The sequence below is a fragment of the Branchiostoma floridae genome, chromosome 5 (genome assembly GCF_000003815.2).
Source record: "Branchiostoma floridae strain S238N-H82 chromosome 5, Bfl_VNyyK, whole genome shotgun sequence".
Classification (NCBI taxonomy): domain Eukaryota; kingdom Metazoa; phylum Chordata; class Leptocardii; order Amphioxiformes; family Branchiostomatidae; genus Branchiostoma; species Branchiostoma floridae.
The window spans coordinates 9,865,411-9,883,729 of NC_049983.1; the positions used below are offsets into that span (position 1 = coordinate 9,865,411).

At 43.2% G+C, this 18,319-nt stretch overlaps 2 protein-coding genes across 2 annotated transcripts in view; both read left to right on the forward strand.

Moving 5' to 3' along the window:
• The window catches only part of LOC118416153 (protocadherin Fat 4-like), a 34,799-nt gene extending 25,188 nt beyond the window's left edge, over positions 1-9,611 (forward strand). The window contains exons 34-42 of the mRNA XM_035821231.1: positions 294-3,624; positions 4,136-4,356; positions 4,870-5,089; positions 5,773-5,959; positions 6,556-6,704; positions 7,138-7,244; positions 7,473-7,522; positions 7,811-7,943; positions 8,391-9,611. Coding sequence (XP_035677124.1) covers positions 294-3,624; positions 4,136-4,356; positions 4,870-5,089; positions 5,773-5,959; positions 6,556-6,704; positions 7,138-7,244; positions 7,473-7,522; positions 7,811-7,943; positions 8,391-8,500 — 4,508 coding nt within the window. The 3' untranslated portion in view covers positions 8,501-9,611. The remainder of the gene's footprint in view (positions 1-293; positions 3,625-4,135; positions 4,357-4,869; positions 5,090-5,772; positions 5,960-6,555; positions 6,705-7,137; positions 7,245-7,472; positions 7,523-7,810; positions 7,944-8,390) is intronic.
• A 1,445-nt stretch (positions 9,612-11,056) lies between these two features.
• The window catches only part of LOC118416154 (contactin-associated protein-like 4), a 7,609-nt gene continuing 346 nt past the window's right edge, over positions 11,057-18,319 (forward strand). The window contains exons 1-9 of the mRNA XM_035821232.1: positions 11,057-11,228; positions 11,775-11,876; positions 13,956-14,165; positions 14,728-14,853; positions 15,391-15,575; positions 16,181-16,292; positions 17,011-17,236; positions 17,782-17,817; positions 18,044-18,117. Of these exons, the coding sequence (XP_035677125.1) occupies positions 11,822-11,876; positions 13,956-14,165; positions 14,728-14,853; positions 15,391-15,575; positions 16,181-16,292; positions 17,011-17,236; positions 17,782-17,817; positions 18,044-18,117 (1,024 nt within the window). The 5' untranslated portion in view covers positions 11,057-11,228; positions 11,775-11,821. The remainder of the gene's footprint in view (positions 11,229-11,774; positions 11,877-13,955; positions 14,166-14,727; positions 14,854-15,390; positions 15,576-16,180; positions 16,293-17,010; positions 17,237-17,781; positions 17,818-18,043; positions 18,118-18,319) is intronic.

Sequence of the window (18,319 nt, forward strand, 5' to 3'; positions counted from 1 at the left end):
GGAAGGGCGATTAGGTTTGCTTTTAAAAACTAAATTTAAAACATAGTACCTTTAAATACACAAATTTAAAGATATCTAAGCAATTAAAACAAGTTGAAAGGGTTGTCATAATCAGTCGTTTAGGGTAGCAAACACTTTCTATTGTCATTGACAGGGAGCTGTTGATATGCTGTAGAAGAAACTGCTTTAAAAGTATAAATGTTTTGCAATTTCTTGAATAACAATTGATTTTGGTATCGTATTATCTTCGCCGAAGTGCCTGACTAATGTTTTTGTAACTATTACTTCTTCAGGTGCTGTGACGCTAAGCAATCCTCTCAACTACGAGGTGACCGAAGACTACACGGTCGTCATCCGGGCTACAGACATGGGATCCCCGGCAAACTCCGCAAACGCTACCCTCAGTCTAACCGTAAACGCTGTCAACGAATTTGCGCCGGACTTCACTCAAAGCTTCTGGTCCGTGTCCATCCTGGAGAACTCTACCTATGGAGACATTGTGGCCACCGTGGCGGCCACAGATGATGACAGTTACGCGGACGGTACTGTAGTGTTCTCTATCACAAACGGAAACGGGGAGGCCAAGTTCCAGATGGAGACCACTACTGGTGTCATCAAGCTTACAGCCAACCTGGACCGCGAGAACACAGACTTCTACAACCTGACCGTGCAAGCTACAGACATGGCTACTTCACCACTCTCCAACAGCTCGTACGTGGAAGTAACGGTTATAGATTCCAATGACAACTACCCAACCTTCAGTCCCACAGTGTACAGCGCCACAGTGCCTGAGGACCAAGCCATCTCGTCTACGGTAGTTACCGTAGCCGTCACAGACGCTGATATCGGTACTAACGCTGATATCGCCTATTCCATCACAGCAGGTAACCTAGAAGGAAAATTCGGCATTCAGTCAAACGGAGCGGTTACCCTTGCCGATACATTAAACTATGAAAATACCACCCAGTACACGCTCACAATCACGGCCACAGACGACGGCTACCCGCCACTTTCCTCGGAGGCAACCGTCTCTATAACCGTCGGTGCTGTGAACGAGTTCGCCCCGGTCTTCGACCAAGACCCATACACTGCTTCAGTGAACGAGAACGCTACTATCGGTACTGTGGTCACGGCGGTTAACGCCACCGATGACGACGACGGAACCCAGGGTCTGGTCCTCTACTCCATCGTGGCTGGTAACTCAGAACGAAAGTGGGTCATTGACGAAGAATCCGGTAACATCTCTGTCGCTACAACCCTAGACCGCGAGACTACGGACAACTACGAACTGACCGTCAGGGCTTATGACTCTTACGGCGTGTCACCTTTCAACTACACCGAAGTCAACGTTACCATTACTGTGCTAGACATAAACGACAACGAACCTGTATTTGATCCGCAAACGTATAGTATCTCCATCCTAGAGGGCGCTCTTGTGGGTACCACAGTCGTCAAAGTGACATCAACAGACTTGGACATGAATGCCAACGCCGTGCATGATTACGTCATCTCCGCCGGAAATACCGGAGACGCGTTCGAGCTCAGCAACGACGAAATTCTGCTGAAGAATAAGCTCAACCACGAAACCGTCGGTCTCTATACGCTAACGATCCAAGCTACCGACCAGGGCGACCCGGTCCTGACCGGCGAGGCGACAGTGACTGTAACTGTTCTGGCGGAGAACGAGTTCCAGCCGGTGTTCCAGGAAGACAGTTCCACCGTCGTGGTTTCCGAGGACGCGGTTCTCGGCACGCTGATCTATAACGCCAACGCTACGGACAACGACACGGGAACGTACGGGAACCTGGAGTTCTACATCACCGCCGGCAACGGCGACAACGGCGCTACCTTCCTCTGCGACTCATCCACGGGTGAAGTCCGACTGGGGACGTACCTGGACCGTGAAACGAACGCGTCCTACGTCCTGACCATCACTGTCTATGACCACGATGCCGACGACGCCAACACCATGAACGACACCATGGAAGTGACCGTCACCGTATCGGACGTCAACGACAACAAACCGACGTTTTCGGCCGACCAATTCAACGTATTTGTCACAGAAAACGTTCCAAGCGGATCCTTAGTGACAACCATGATGGCTGATGATATTGACGCCGGTGCCAATGCTGACGTGGTGTACAGTATTGTCTACGGCAGTTCTAACTTTGTCATTGATTCCAGCACGGGATACATCACGACAAACACTGCTGACCTTGACCGTGAGACTCAGGACTGGTACTACCTCACCGTCAAGGCCGCGGACCAAGGCTCCCCGGTCCTGTCCAGTGTAGTCGGAGTGACCATCTGGGTAACTGACGAAAACGACAACACTCCAGTCTTCAACCCAGACAACTACATCATCAACATTGAGGAGGATGTAGCAGTCAACAGCGCGTTCTATATGCTAAGAGCAAACGATGCTGATAGCGGTACAAACGCAGATCTGACTTACAGCATAACAAGCGGTGACGCATTGGGACAGTTTTCTATAGCCACTAACGGGGAGGTCAGCGTGGTCTCGAATTTGGACAGGGAGACAACTGGTCAGTACATTCTGGATGTGTTTGTCCAAGATGGCGGTAGTCCTTCGCTAAACGCCACCGCCACAGTCACAGTAAACGTTCTGGACGTGAATGACAACTTCCCAGTTTTCTCATCCGACCCTTACACTGTTTCCGTGTATGAAGACATAGCCGTCGGCGCTACCGTAGCCGACGTCACCGCAACCGACGCTGACTCGGGCACAAACGCGCAGGTGTCGTACACAATCATAGGCGGCAACGAAGAAAACAAGTTTGTCGTCAACCAGGCTGATGGTCCTCTCCTACTTGCGAATTCCCTCGACCGCGAAAGCAACGACACGTACAATATCACCCTACGGGCTTACGACGGAGGCAGCCCGAGCCTTTCCACCACTGTTACGGTGTACGTGACGGTTCTAGACGTGAACGACAACACCGCCTTGTGGACTGACGCCAACTACACGTTCTATGTCTCCGAGGACGCGGCGGTCGGTACCAGCGTCGGTAACATCAGCGCTAGCGACATTGACATCTCTAACAACGCTGACCTGAGATATTCTATAACCAATGGCGACTCGAGCAATCAGTTCGCTATTGTAGACACCACGGGCAACATTACCGTGAACGGCGCACTAGACAGGGAGGCAATCACAAACTACACCCTTACCGTACAAGTGACAGACTTGGGAAACCCTGCACTACAGAACAGCGTCACTGTGCTAATCATTGTCAACGACGTCAATGACAACAACCCCATCTTCACACAGACGCTCTACGAAACACAGTACGTAGAGAACAGCAACACTGGTCTGAGTGTCCTGACTGTGACCGCGACTGATACAGACAACGGGACAAACGCTGCGATCACATACAGCATCTCAAATACCAGTACTACGGGACTGAGCTACTTCAACATAGACTCCAGCACGGGAGAAGTCACCATCGGGTCGTCCTTAGATCGGGAAGCGGACGAGATCGTGACTTTTGTCGTGCTAGCGACGGACGGAGGGAACCCGGCTCTGACTGGGACTACAACGGTCAGAGTAAACGTCACGGACCTGAACGACAATCCGCCAGTCTTTAACCCTGATTTCTACAGGTGAGAATACATCTTAAAGCAGTCTGACATTGGCTGACGGAATCTAATTACTGCTAACACCTTTTGGCAATTACGCAACATTTTTGCTTTGTGCTTTTTTCTCAAAACAAAGTACAAGTACTGGCATGATAAAGTAACTTCGTTGAATCACCATGTGGTTCTTAAAACATTGTTTTTACATACAACGTAAAAAGGTAAAGGTAAGGATGATCACTTAGCCTTCTTGGGGCCTTAGGGCAAGTGTGTTGTTATATATGTTTGGGGCACAGTATAGGAAGGCAGAGCCCATACCTTTTCTTCTACCGCCTTTTACCTCTCCATCAGAACATTGTTGGGTCGAGTGAGGAAAGTGCCTTTCCCGAGGACACGACGTTTAGAAAAAAACGTGTCCTCTAGCCAAGCCAAGCCATTCATCAAAAGTTCTTCCGATCTCACACACTCCTAGCAAATGGATACTATGACAGTTATATGCATATCCAAGGCTCTAAAAGATATTTTTGTCCATCTCCAGTATTGAGATCCCCTACGACTCCACCAGTACGGAGGTCCTGACGACAGTGTCGGCTACAGACGCCGACATCACCACCAATGCCGAGATCATCTTCTCCCTGGTGGACCAGACCGAGTTCTTCACCCTGGAGCCCTTCAGCGGGAACTTCAAAAGGCTGGCCGGGTCGGGAAGCCTGGAGAAGGATGTGAAGATCGTGGCCAGGGCCATCGGCAGAGACGGAGGTAAAGAGCTACTGTGTCTTGGTCTTTGTGTTTTTCATAATTCCTTTCGTGTCAGGCAATTTAGTACCCTACTAGTAAAGTAGGGAAAGTAGTAAAAGTAGATTATTATACGCAGAACCTCGCACGTGGCTTTTACCCCGAAAGGCTCGCACGTTTTGGGGGTGTGGCCCCTATCCAGCTGTCAGCCAGTCAGATAATCACCTAAATGTTTTCGCTAGGTAAAGCTGATTCTTTGATTGAATGGCAGTTAATTAGAGGCCACGTCCACAAAAGTGGAAACATGGCATACTGCAAGCCACAGGAGAGGTTCTATGTAGGACAATCTGAAACTATGGAAACTTGTGAAAGTAGGGCGGCAACATACATCTATATTTTTGTTGAGGAAAATTTTCAAACATAGACCTTTATCCCATGTTTATCCTATTTGTTGATTTCCGGACCCAGCAAGCGAAAGATGGATATATTATACAATGTACATTTGACTCCCAAAACTTTACCATCTGCCGTTAACAGGTACTCCTCAGTTGTCCTCTGACCTGGGGTATATCCGGGTGGACACGTATGACGTGCAGGACGCATGTGTGAACCTGACCCTGGCCATCTCCTGCACCAGCTTCAGCGCGTCCCAGGCGGCCTTCCTCGCCTCCCTGTCGGCGCTCTTCTCACCCGGGCGGGCCGGGATCTCCTTCACAACCTGTTCGACCTCGGCTAGGAGAAGAAGGCTTCTACAGACGTGAGTTTTTGCATATATTTGTATAGTATTGGATACCATTGGGAAGTACACGGTTTCTCTACGGTGCTGAGTGTAATCCTGTCTACCCAGGTCGAGTACGTCTATCAGGCTGAGCGTACATAGAGAATTTTGGCCGGTATATTGGTTCCAATCTACGGGACGGCAGTGATCAGAAAAGCCATAACTGGAAAGAAAGGTTGTCTGATCTGAAATAGGCATATGAGTAGTAGGATTGGGCCCATAAAAATACCTCTTAACTTCCTCGTTAGATGGTTCCCAGGCCAATAGAAATGGTATAGCTCTAGAGAAGTGTGATGAATTAACTCTTACACTCTACACGGACTGTTAACGTTGTCATATGAAGTGTGACTGTTTGGATTATGTTTCCAGAACAGAAGTCGACGATCAAACTTCAAGTTAGTCACATTGTAAATAATGTTTGCGTGTCTGTGAAAATATGACGTGTATGCAGTTTTAAGGGTGATGTGACTTTACGGGTTAGGGGAGTCGGTATAGTCATAATGCCTCTCTGGCAGCGAATAGAATGTCACAATCTAGCTAGTAGTCTGGTAATAACAAAACTGTCCTGTACGAGTCTTTGCTACTTTAAGTACTTAACCGTTAAGGTGCGGTGTGTTCGGTGACACTTGGTATAAACGTATTTTCGATGCCTCCCCTTCTAGTGACACAACTGTTGTGACCATATACGCGCTGGCTAACAACGACACGGACAGCTACTCAGCCATTGACCAGACCAAGGACTTTCTGACCGCTCAGCAGGTCTTGGACGTTCTCCAGGCTGACGCAACTACCGGCACGCCTAACTCTGCACTGACCACAGGGGACTTCAACCAGTACGCCATCACTAACGTAAGGGTCACAGTGTACTACGATAGTGTATCAAATTTCACCATGATTTGAAACATAGTATCTCCCAGGCTCTTATGTCAGTGGACGATATTATGGGTATGCATCGTTCACGTTTTTCATGCCAACACATGATATCAATGAATTATATTAGCCCTTATTGTTATGTTAGTAAGTATGTTAAGCTCTATTTTATACCTCTATTTTATACTTTGTGTAATAGTTGTTATTATACATTGTACGGTGTGCAATTGTCGTGCAATAAAGTTCTCTATGATACAACACCGTCCTTCGATACTGATAAATATGGAATATGTTCCGCCCCTAAGGCGTCGCCAAAAAACACATCGTAAGAAAACGTATGTTCGTAACTATGCTAAGAGCCATGCCTATTGCCATTACACGTATCGCCATCGCTAGTTACTATTGTGCAGTGTGCGAACATTTCAAAAGCCGACCTTATAAGCAAAACCTCCACTACGTTTGGTACAATGCGACATACAATGTTTCAATAGTAATCTAGTAAGGGCTCAAAGCAGCATTGTGTAATACCAGGACAACACAGAAGGTAGATTGACCCACCTATATATGTTGTCCAGGTAGAAGAGGCGTTCCCGACGACCACTGTATCCACACCGTTCTACGACACGTGGTACGGCATCCTGACCATCGTGCTGTGCTCCGTGTTCGCCGTCATCCTGTTCGTACTGCTCATCGTGCTCATCGTCTGGTGCTGTAGGAAAAACAAGTGAGAATCATTTTTAGTTTGCACAGTGCAAGGCCATTGACCACTTCAACGCACCAATCTATGCACACTGTGGCATCATCTCTTCTTCCTAAGCCAGAAACATCGAGCTTCGTCAAGTTTGCAAGTTTTCCCTACCCCATTTTTAGCCGGAATATCTGATTCAAATCCTGGCCGGGAAGTAAAATGTGATGGAAGGAGAGGGGTGGGCTCCGTCTTTCAATACTATGCCTTTCGGATACGGTGGGTGAACGACCCACTTGCCATTACGACCACTTAGTAACGGTCTTCAACTTTACCTTTGGTAATTTACTGTCATTGCTATATAAAATAATACAATCCTTCACAAGATAAGCTATAACGACAGATGGCGTATACATACATTTAATAAAGCTAATTTCTTTAACGCTACAATGGCATGCATTTATCGATCCAGAAATTCCAAGGAACAACAAAAAAGACCACGGAGACCGGATACTCCGACTGTGATAGAGAACGCGTGGACGGACCAGAAGAAGACCACAGTCATCACCGACCAGGGCGGTAAGTTCTATAAGAATTTGGTATTTATGCATTGTGTATAGGCTGTTGGGCACGAATTCTCACGCAGCACGTTCTGTATTTCCTTTGTCCACCAGCATATCTTCCATCTCCTCTCGGTGCAATGGGTGTATTCTGGCCCATCTCAAAAACTGTATAATGCAGTGATTGCCTTAGACCATCATACACATGTGATCTTCTAATGACGTGGTTGATTTTATGTTCTTGCAGGGTACAAACAAGACAGTGTCAAGCAGACCTCGGAGAATCCCCTGGTCTTGGTAAGTAAAGAAATGAGCATCTATCATTGCTGACAGTTAATTTGAACTTACCTCTTCATCATGATTTGTGAAGCTACCAAATTAATATACGTCGTTGGTATGGCGTTGTCAGTCTAGCATCCTCCCAATTCTAGCTCTGATGAGTTCAGTATTGTCAAGCAATCATGGCCGTGGCCAGAATAAGATGAACACCGGGCCACAGCTTTGAGTCAACAATTTGCTTCTGTCATCTTTATGGCCATGACTATTTGAGACAGTGACTTACCCCTGGTGTCCTGTTGTCTCCAGGCTGCTGCGACACAGTTCCAGAGACCCCGGCGGGTCCAGCCTGACCGGGTGCGTAAAACTACCAACAACAGGACGGAGGTATCCTCCGCGGACCCCAGCAGACGGGAGTTCGACGGGCGGGCTGTCGATCCAGGTGTGGTTCACCACTATCATTCTAATGCTCCAATATGGCTGTGGCGTCCCGTGTCTCAGATATGCAAATCTTTCATACAAATTGAATTATATGACTTGCCAATGATTATATCCCATTGGATAAGGTTGTAGAAGCTTTGTAACTGTGACTATGTATTACGGGTAATTTCGATGATACTTTGTGTGATTATCTTGAAGAAGAAAAACAAAGGAAGAAAGAAAAACTTCTAACGATCTTCTAATTGTCTTGTTATCGTAATATTAATATCATACATCATAACAACGATATATCGTGAGGAAACTGTTAAAAAGAAATCGAACAGCCATGCGTAAGTTGTGGTTAACAGTATAAACTTCAAAGTGCACGTTTCAATTATCATGGCACACTCCCTGACGAAACATGTCACGAATCCCTGCTGACGAATTTCTGTATTTTTTTCCTCCCAAGCTACCGGCAAAACGTACCTGTACAACACGAGAACAGGTGCGCGGAAATGGCTGGACACCGCCAGGACCAACCTCAACAACAAGCGGAACAACAACAGTAGCGAAGCTTGATCAAGGCGCCCAGACTCTAAACTAACGTTACTTGTAAAATACGTGATGTAGCTTTGCTCTTAATGCCACACTGGTTTGATAAGCTGTAGATGCCCACAGGACCAAACTATCGATATTTTGCTTTCATCTCTTGTGGTTAACTATACATTTCCATCGCACAGAAAAGGGAGTATCCGGTAACATCGATGAAGGTTAGACATTCAGGTAATAAGATATGCCAAAAAGCACTTATTCAAGCAACTGGATATGATTTTGGAAACGGTCAGAAGTTTCAACTAGCATCTGCTAGTTTTCGTCAGTGACCCTTGAGTAACTGGTTTTGGGCATATCTTATCCGGTAACGTTTTACAATGTTGGCATATAACGCACTTGATTTATAATATCATTGATGAATATTTGATTTGTCATCTAGGTCAACCCATAGGTTAGATATATCCGTTAAATCAGATATTCCACTCAATGAGCATTTTCAAAGTAGAATTATAACAAACTTGAACCAGCATAATTTTGGGTCATATAAACAGTTTATCAAATTTGAGTGCCGTGGTAAGGAGTGTAAAACTAAATGCATATTTTACAAGCAAACGGTATTCTATATACATGTATTATTTTTGTACGACATAAATCTATGACAGGACTTCTAAAAATGTAGAATGTCGTCTATGTAATGAATGATTTTGAATATGCTGCTTTTTTCTACTTTTGTACATATGTTTAACAAGGTTAAGATGTTCGATAAGTGTTCTTGAACAACACAATACCTGATACAAAAAGAGAACAAACTTTTTACATGACAGGGAAAATCAGTCATCACAATGTGCTTTTTGTGCAGCTAAAAGAAAAAAAATCTTATATACTCAGGTCCAACCTGGATTTTTTGTTGACAGGAATTCCAGTAATCACTATTGTATAAGGTATGGAGTTGTAGATATGTATATGTGTGTTTTGTGTGTTTGAAATGATGTCTCTATTAAATAGATGCCTTCGTTTTCTGAATAATTGTGTCGGACTCATGCACCACAAGTTGCTGTGCAATAACTAAATAAAAGAGATTTTATGTGTACATATGATATGTTTTTGGTAGATTTTGTAATAAAGATTGCTACCAGCATTTCTTGCGTTTGTCATTTTGTATGAAATGTATTTTCTGTGTAGCTACCTTCATAGGGAGACTAGAGACTGCGACCACCTAGCGACCAAACTGATTTCGTTTTGAATTATCTTTTTGCCTTCAAACCAGACTTTTACATCGCAGATTATATTCAAATTATAAAGCAGTAAAGGGTCATCTGAAAATCCAATTCTGCTCGCTCAAAAGTTGCTCAAGTTCCCAAAAGTAGAATTCTACAAGAATAAGACTAACGTCACATTTCCAAATCGGGGCCCGGCCGGGATGTTTATGGAAGCGAAAAAATTGAAATGTATACGTAAAAATATACACAAATAATGCTGATCACGACTATTCTCTTTATGTCTTGTGTAGTTTGGTGCTTTTGTATTATACTTTTCGTTCCCAAAAGTTGCCCGGCCCGGCTCCGGCTTGGAAATGTGACGTAGTCTTAAGAGGGCATTAAACTTTAAGTTAAGGCGTGTGAACGATAAATAAATCCCTTCGTTTGGATGTTTCCAACGGACACATTTTGACACTGGCTTTACACGGGACGGTCCATTGATACGGTATCTGTTAGTGAAGCCGCCGGTACCATGCGTACCACGTCCCTTACCAAGCCGGCCTTTTGTTAAACCTATCCCCGCTGTCACACAGAACGTTCTCCGCATCTGTTCATGTACGCACGTAGCGTCCGGCGGGGTATATTATCTCTCCGCGGTATGCCCTGCTCCATTAAGCATGGTACACAACTGTTTGTGTGGCGATGACTAACACACACATGCCACCTGTCAAGCCACGACGCCACAGAGACACGATCTACCAAAAAGTAGTCCCGGGTTGCCCAAACACACTCCCCCTACACCCACCTGTGTTTACCGATAACTTAGCTCAATATTTACCCTTCTTTTGTTAATTGGACATTACGAACTTAATAAAGTTAGATTACCCCGGCAATAGGATAAAGATTAAGTTGAAGAGCCCTGTAAACTTTAGTGGCGGTCTAGGATTGAAATTGTTTAAAAGAAGAGGTTGATAACGCTTAAGATTCTTTAAAACTGTTCTTCGGAAAAGAGGTGGCCTTTGGTAAGTGTTTGTCTTGTCCCTAACAACAGCGTGACAAAACTGACAAATATTGCCGCTACTTTGACAGGTATAGGCGCGTTGCTATGTCGCAAACGTCAAGCAAGCTGACGTGCTCTCTCTCAAATACCGTCCCCATTCCTTTTCTTGTTGTTTCTGCGTTTCCTTTCATCGGGACATCCGTCCAAAGTGACAAAAGGTAACAAAAACCCGTTCTGACGTGTGCTGGCGGGTTTTGATATGGTTGCTTTGCTTTGTTGTGCCAAATATTTGGCAGGTTTGGCCACTAGATAGGTGACACAACTGGATTGACACAAGACGTGTTTGCCATATATAGGAAAACTCAGGGTTGTTGTAGAAAACATCAGTGATAGTGCACAGTGTGTACCGCCTTGGATGATTACATGTGCCTCAGGACAGGTCAAGAGTGATATATTTCCTTTTCGTGTTGAGTGTGACGTTTGTACTGGGCGTTCCGCGCGGTGGATACTGTTAAGAGTTCCGGAACATTTCCGTCGCTGACGCCGGTTCGCACAGGTAAGAACGCTTAGAACTGTGTCTGTTTCCCTGTCCGCACCTCTTGCCACGCCAACATGTAAGATATCGCCCATTACCTCTGGTGGCTGTAAGTGTGGAAATTAGCCTCTGTGTTACTTTAAAGGCCTTGGGGAATTCTACTAGAGCAAATACCTGCCAAACCGTGTTGTGCAACGCATATGTGTGTACACGAGAGGCGTGCGTAGGTTAGGCCTCCCAAACTTGGTGGGTGGCGAAAAAGGTAGTAAATGATAGCTATTGTTGTAGTCAGCAAATTTCCCGCATTTGTGTTAAGCAGTTTTACAAAAGTCGTATTTTCATGTAATGTGTAAGTGTTAGTGATTTTGTAATTGTTGGTGGAATTAGTTGTTCCCTTGTTGCGTTCTTTCGTTAAGAGTATGTGTCAACATATCCCTTAAACTAGGCTTAACTGATATACTTAAAAGGATTTTCTTTGTGGAACATTTATCACAAAATAGAAAGAATAGTATGTAAAAGTTATGTCTGCGGTTATAGGAAATAAAATACCATTTTCCTTTTTTACAGGAGTTAGAATATGAAAACCACCAGATAACACAACTAAACTATCGGACATGGCGAGCCACATTCTGCGGACTTCTATCATCTTTTTCATCGTCATCAGTATCGGTGAGTAGGACTTAAACGTTAGTTTGCCTTTATCCGTGGGGTAGCCTATATCCGTTGTATTAAAAAAACGGGGTATTTAGGGATATCAAGTCGACGGATGTAGGTTTCAAATTGCAATATTTGCAAAGTATTGCTGTCTGAAAAACCACCATCTGTTGAGTTGATATCCCTAAATACTCCGATTTCAGATACAACAGCTATAGGTTACCCCACGGATAAAAGTGAACTAGCGTTAAAATTATTGGTAAAACGTGAGTCCAAAAACTAGTACTGTTTACCCTGTGGGTAAACAACCCTGTTTTTCTGTCGTATGCAAGTGCGCAATAACTGTCAGTTTATTTATCTATATCTACCTTTCAACGTGAAAAACGAGACAGATCATTTGAAAGGAGAGCACACTCTAGATACAAGGTAGTATCCACTAAATAATTAAGCTCCGTTAGGTGGATACAAATAAATATGAAATGGGGGTTGTTATTGGTAAAGATTGTGGCTGAACAGGTAAGTCAGTTGTGGCAAATTATACATTAAATTTGACAAAAATTAACAACAAGAAGTCCCTTCAAGCCTTTAAGAGTATTGTAGTCTCTTCAACACTTGTTATTTTATTGCGTACAACCAAGGACGCTATATAATGTCCTTAGAAAAACTTTGTTTTAAAACGTCCTCTGTGCTGCCTTATATATACCCTGGAATAATCTACATTTCGAGAGGAGTAGACAAAAATGTGGGAAAATGTGGGAAGTTGGTCAGTCTTCTTTGATATGTATTGGTTTGATGTCGGATTGGTAACTGGTGGCGTTCGTTCGTGGATTTGTTTTCTCTCTTTCAGTTTTCTTTGTTTCCCTACGTATCAACTGGCGTTTGTGCCATGCATGTAACGTTACTTAATGCATTTTCTTTAAAAAGGGAGAAAATGTGAAGAAAAAAAGATTCTTATCATATAAAAGACAACAAAACAAACTTATTTTATAAAGGACAACAAAACAAAAAAAGCACAACTAAATTAGTCATGAGCATATAAATATACTTTGTATATTCCTTGATAAACACTTTTATTTTTCGTGTCCGAAAATATCCCGACAGGGCCACGTTGATAATTTGGAAATGTGACTGTAGCATATATAACTAAATTTGAATCTTAAGTTATAACGTGATCAAGGTGCGGCTTTCCTCAAATATGACGTCTCCGACTTTACACCGGTTAAACCAAAGCGCGCTTCTGTCCAAAGCTTTGAGCTCAAATTCAGCTGAGTAGAGTGAGGAAATAGGTGTCAAGTGCCTTCCCAAGGGCACAACATTGTTAGAGATAGTACAAATATCTACAGTCAAGTAACCAACGTAGTTTATCACGTTCTGATTTGGTTAAAGTTCAGTCCTCACGAACTCTGTACAGTTTTGATAAATAGGTCGATAAAACTGAAGGTCACAAAACACGTGTATACAAACAGAGTTATCGATATCGGTAATGTTCGTGTGCTAATGAGGAGTATTTGATTAATGTTTTCGGTGCCATTAAAACGTCGTTTTTATCTTAATGATAACACTTCGACTTTGGGAAATAAATGATGCTTGTACAACGAAAACAAATAGGTATCTTTTACTTAGTATATGCCAATCATCATTAAACATCTGACGTGTATAGTCTTACATAATAGCGTTGGTGTCGTTTTAACTGTTAGTTTGTCTCATTACTTTATTGTAAAAGGACAATGTTTCAGAGTAGCATAGGTAGTGTAATGCAGTGGCGCCCCCTTTCACCATGCACCTAGAGTGCAATGCATAATGCTCTTAACTTTCATCTGGTAGACTGTGAAGACAAATTCTATGTTGTACTGGATTAAGTACTACGAAGAATACTACCAGCTAACGCTGGAAGGACACGATTTCAATGTTGTATTCGCAGTGTAATACAATGGCGCCCCCTTTCACTATGTTCTGAAAGTGCAATGCTCAAGTAACTTTTATCAACTAGACTGTGAAGACAAATTTTACGTTGTACTGGATTTAGCATTAGCCTTTTCAGCTTTAAAGATTGCAATTGATATTTTACTTTTCTAAAATATTTTTCATAACCAGGATACGTATCTGGTCAGACGTATAAGAACTGCCAGGCGTACAAAGATGACGGCTTCACGACGAACGGCCGCTACACCATAGACATAGACGACACGGGGAGCCTGACGTCATTCATCGTGTACTGTGACTTCACGTCCAGTTCCACGGCCGTCACCATCATGAACCATGACAGCGAGACACGGACACAGATCACGGGCTTCGACAACGCAGGTAGGGAAAGGTTGGGCCATGTTGACTAGATTATCTGGATGACATCCGCGCGCGCATCAATTTTCGCTCGTGTCCAAAGAAAAAAGGTTTGAACCATACTTTAAACTGTACAAAGAAGCTCAAAATGAGCAAATATATGCCGTGGATTGAAACAAAAATCATTAAACGTATATTGACGTTATAGCATGTGAACGTCAATTCTGCGGTCAGAAAATGAGACGTGAGAGAATGAAAATGATAAAACTATCATATATATATTGGTCTTTATACCCTGTGTGACTGGTCACTTCTTTAACCTTCCTGACAACTTCACATTCCACATTAAAGTCATTTGGGGAAGGGGGGGGGTCTTTTTATTCGCACGCTCGCATCAGATTTAGGGGTACAAGGGGATGTCATCCATATAATCAAATCAACGTGGCCTTATCAACGTGGCCTTATATGGCCTAACCAAGCAGGATTGCCATTCCTGTACTTCTTCTTTAGTTGATTGCTTGTTTCTAAATTTCTATTAGTAACGTTATATGTACACACGGTAACGATATCGCTTATCGCACTACAGGTGAGTATATCGACTCCATCGCGTACGAGGTGTCCATGACTCAGATCGCCGCTGTAGTCTCGGACTCGGCCTCCTGTCAGCAGCACCTCAAGTACGAGTGTATGCACAGCGCCCTGGGATTATCAGGTAAATAGCTGGACCGTCTAAGCATAATACACAAACATAAAATAGAGAAACATGGTGAGAGAGCTGTAGTCTTGGACACAGCCTCCTCATTAGCACCTCTAGTACGAGTATATGCACATTGGACCTTTGAGGCATAATTTGTATACAAACATAAGGTAGAGAACAATGGGAAGTGATATAGTCTCGGACTCAGTCTTCTTGCAGGTTGACCACAAATATACAGAAACACAAACAGACAGACACACGCACACACAGATTACAAAAACAATATGTCCATATTTCACGGTGCTAGCAAAAAGACCTCGATGAAAGTTAGACATCCAGATAATAAGACTTCTTACCTGTTTAAATTTTACGTCTAGGTGTTGTGTACAGATAGTACTGAGTAGCCCTTACGCGTGGTTTGTGCAAATATCCTGAAACATATACACAAACACAAATAGACACACAGACACACAGAGAACAATACCTCTATTTTTTTCATGGATGTAACACATCAAATTCTTACGCGTGGTTACGGCTCGGTGTTATGTACAGATAGCAACCCGTACGCGTGGTGGGTAGACCGGTCCGGCGCACAGCAGACATACTGGGGAGGGGCCACGGGACTGGACGGCAAGTGCGCATGCGGGGTGGACGGCACCTGCGCCAGCGACCTGACGACGTCAGCGACGCTCACCTGTAACTGTGACGCGAATGACGCAACATGGAGAATTGACGAGGTAAAGAGGAACTTCTGAACTTAGAAATAACAGTTAATAAACAGTCATTCTTGGGATCACAGAAATGCACCACACTACTCTGACTTAACGAATCTGTAGATCTATGCAGAAAGATAAAGATAAATAAAATATCTTGCTGGTTGAATCTTGAGATCTTTACAAATAATCTCAAACAATACTGAAATTGTATGATAAAAATGGAGATTGTTAAAAGAATCTGGAGATTGTTAGAAAATAATATCCACGCTGAGGTCATTATAATCCAAACAGTGGAATGAAAGTTTTCCAAAAAAATCTCAACTCTGTAGGTATAAACTGAGTATAAGGTTAACAATGTTTAGTCCAAAATTAACCTGGAAGATGTTAAAAGTGTGATTATTACCACGTAAAATTGCTTCCTACCTAACAATTTCTTTTACGAGAATGAATGTCACATAATAAGCTATGCATGATCCTACAATCGTCAAAACAACCGTCAAACAGAACGAGACGAGGCACATATATGTTGATCGTATGTTAAATGCTATTATATATATTATATATATGTCATTGCATACAATCACCGTATTTTTTGCAAGGTTTGAAGTCTTGTCTTTTCTAAACAGGGTTACCTGACGGACAAGTCCGTCCTGCCCGTGACCATGCTGAGGTTCGGGGATACAGGACAGTCCGCGGAGGAGGGGTACGTCACACTCGGCCCGCTGCTCTGTTATGCAGGTAGGCTTACCTGACAGTTTTCAACTTCATGATGAAGCAAAAAGTGTTTTTATAAAGTAGTCTTAAGGAGATAGATGTGCAAAAGTTAGGTGTGACAGGTCGTTCAGTGTAATAGAACAAGCTTCTGTCGCACCGCGTGCCTTTTGTGTTACGTCGAAGGCGGTTATACAGGCTATATAAATTTAGATATAGATACAGATATTGTGTCGCAAGTCCTTTTCTGGTAGCTCTCTCACATTCTCACACGGTAATGTTTAACACATTTCAGCACGCTTTTCTTAATACATGGAGATGGCTACAGTACGATATTGTTCACATATACTCATCGTTGTAGATTTAAAAGTCTTTAAAAGGTCCTCGTGTTCATGTTTTTAAGTATAAGAACATTAAGTATATGAAACACAGAACGTAACAGTACATTTACTTAAAACGAACGAGCACAAAACAACAACACTAGTTCCTACCAGACTATATATATATATATATATAGGTTGCTGGAAAAAGAATAAGAAGAAATAGAAAAAGGCCAAAATACAGCTAAACAATATGCCAGAGAAATCAGGAAAAAAACTCGCTAAATCTTCAGTCGTATCATTCTGAAATTTTCTACTATTTTTTCAGTAACCTATGCACAATGGTAGATACTACAAAACACGTATAACGTTATATAGCAAAGGTAGAGTTTGTGATTGTGGGCGTGTCTCTCCCCCCACTAAAGGCGAGTCCACCACCATTCCTCCCGTCACAGCCACGCCCACCCCCTGGGTCCAGACGGCGGCGGGCATAACTGTCATCATCATCTGTATCCTCATCTTCATCGGGATAGTCATCATGCTGAACTTCTGTCTATGCGCCCCCTGGTGGCGCGGCGTGTGTACCCGCTACTGCGGCTGCTGTAAGTGCTGTGACTGCTGTCTCTGCTGTGACGGGCCCTCAGTGCAGAAGTACGTCTCACATTAGTGTTCTTTCTAAAGTACCAAGACCATAGCATTTCCAGAAATAAAACATAGTTCTGCTGCAGTACCAAAGTCACACAACCGCGTGTGTGTGTGTGTGTGTGTGTGTGTGTGTGTGTGTGTGTGTGTGTGTGCGTGTGTGTGTGTGTGTGTGTGTGCAAAATTAGCATTGAACTTCCTTTACAGAATCCCTATCCACACACCAAATATCATTAAAAACATCCAGAGGTTCTTAAGTTATGCTGGCCACAAATATCAGGAAACACAAACACATAGACAGACCAAGGACACACGCACTGACAAACAGACACATTTCGATAAGTTCAACGGTTGGTCTAATACTGATGTTCTTTCTAAAGTAAAACAAAAAGTAGTGTTACTTTCCAAGTGAAGACATACGTATCGCCATTATTGATAAGTACAAAAGTTGGTATCATCTTGGCTTTCTACGTCTTTCTTAAACAGTTGAGAAAATAGCGTAAAAGGTAGATAATCAATAAGCTGAGAATTCATTATCATGTCTGTTATTCCAGGGTGCAGGTTGAACCTACGAAAAAGCTGACCAAAAGGTGAGTGTTGTCAAGTTACTAGTTATAACTGTTATAGATTACTACTTACATTTATAGTGTGAAAGGTGAGCTCGATGTTATCGATGTTTCAGGTCACAGGTCTATGGTTCTGAAAGCAATTGAGGGCACTTTGCGTGTTGTGTTAAGTAAAATTGAATGCCGCCATATATTGACATTTGATTGACGGATTAATTTACATTTTCTTACATTACGTATTGCCCTTCAGTGTTTCCTTTGTGAACGAGAAGCCGAAGCCAGCACCAGCAATAACATACCCCAAACAGAAGGCACCGACTCAAGGTATTATTCATACTATACACAAATATTTTTTTTCTATCGAACATTAAGTGTCTGAGTTTCTCACCGATGACTCAATGTATGAAAGAAGTAAGACTGATTCAGAAACAGCAACCTCGAAACAACTCCTCTGACATATTCTGACGTAAGCTGTACATTTGTGACGTACACATACGGGATTCGGGGAGAACCATTTTAACCACAC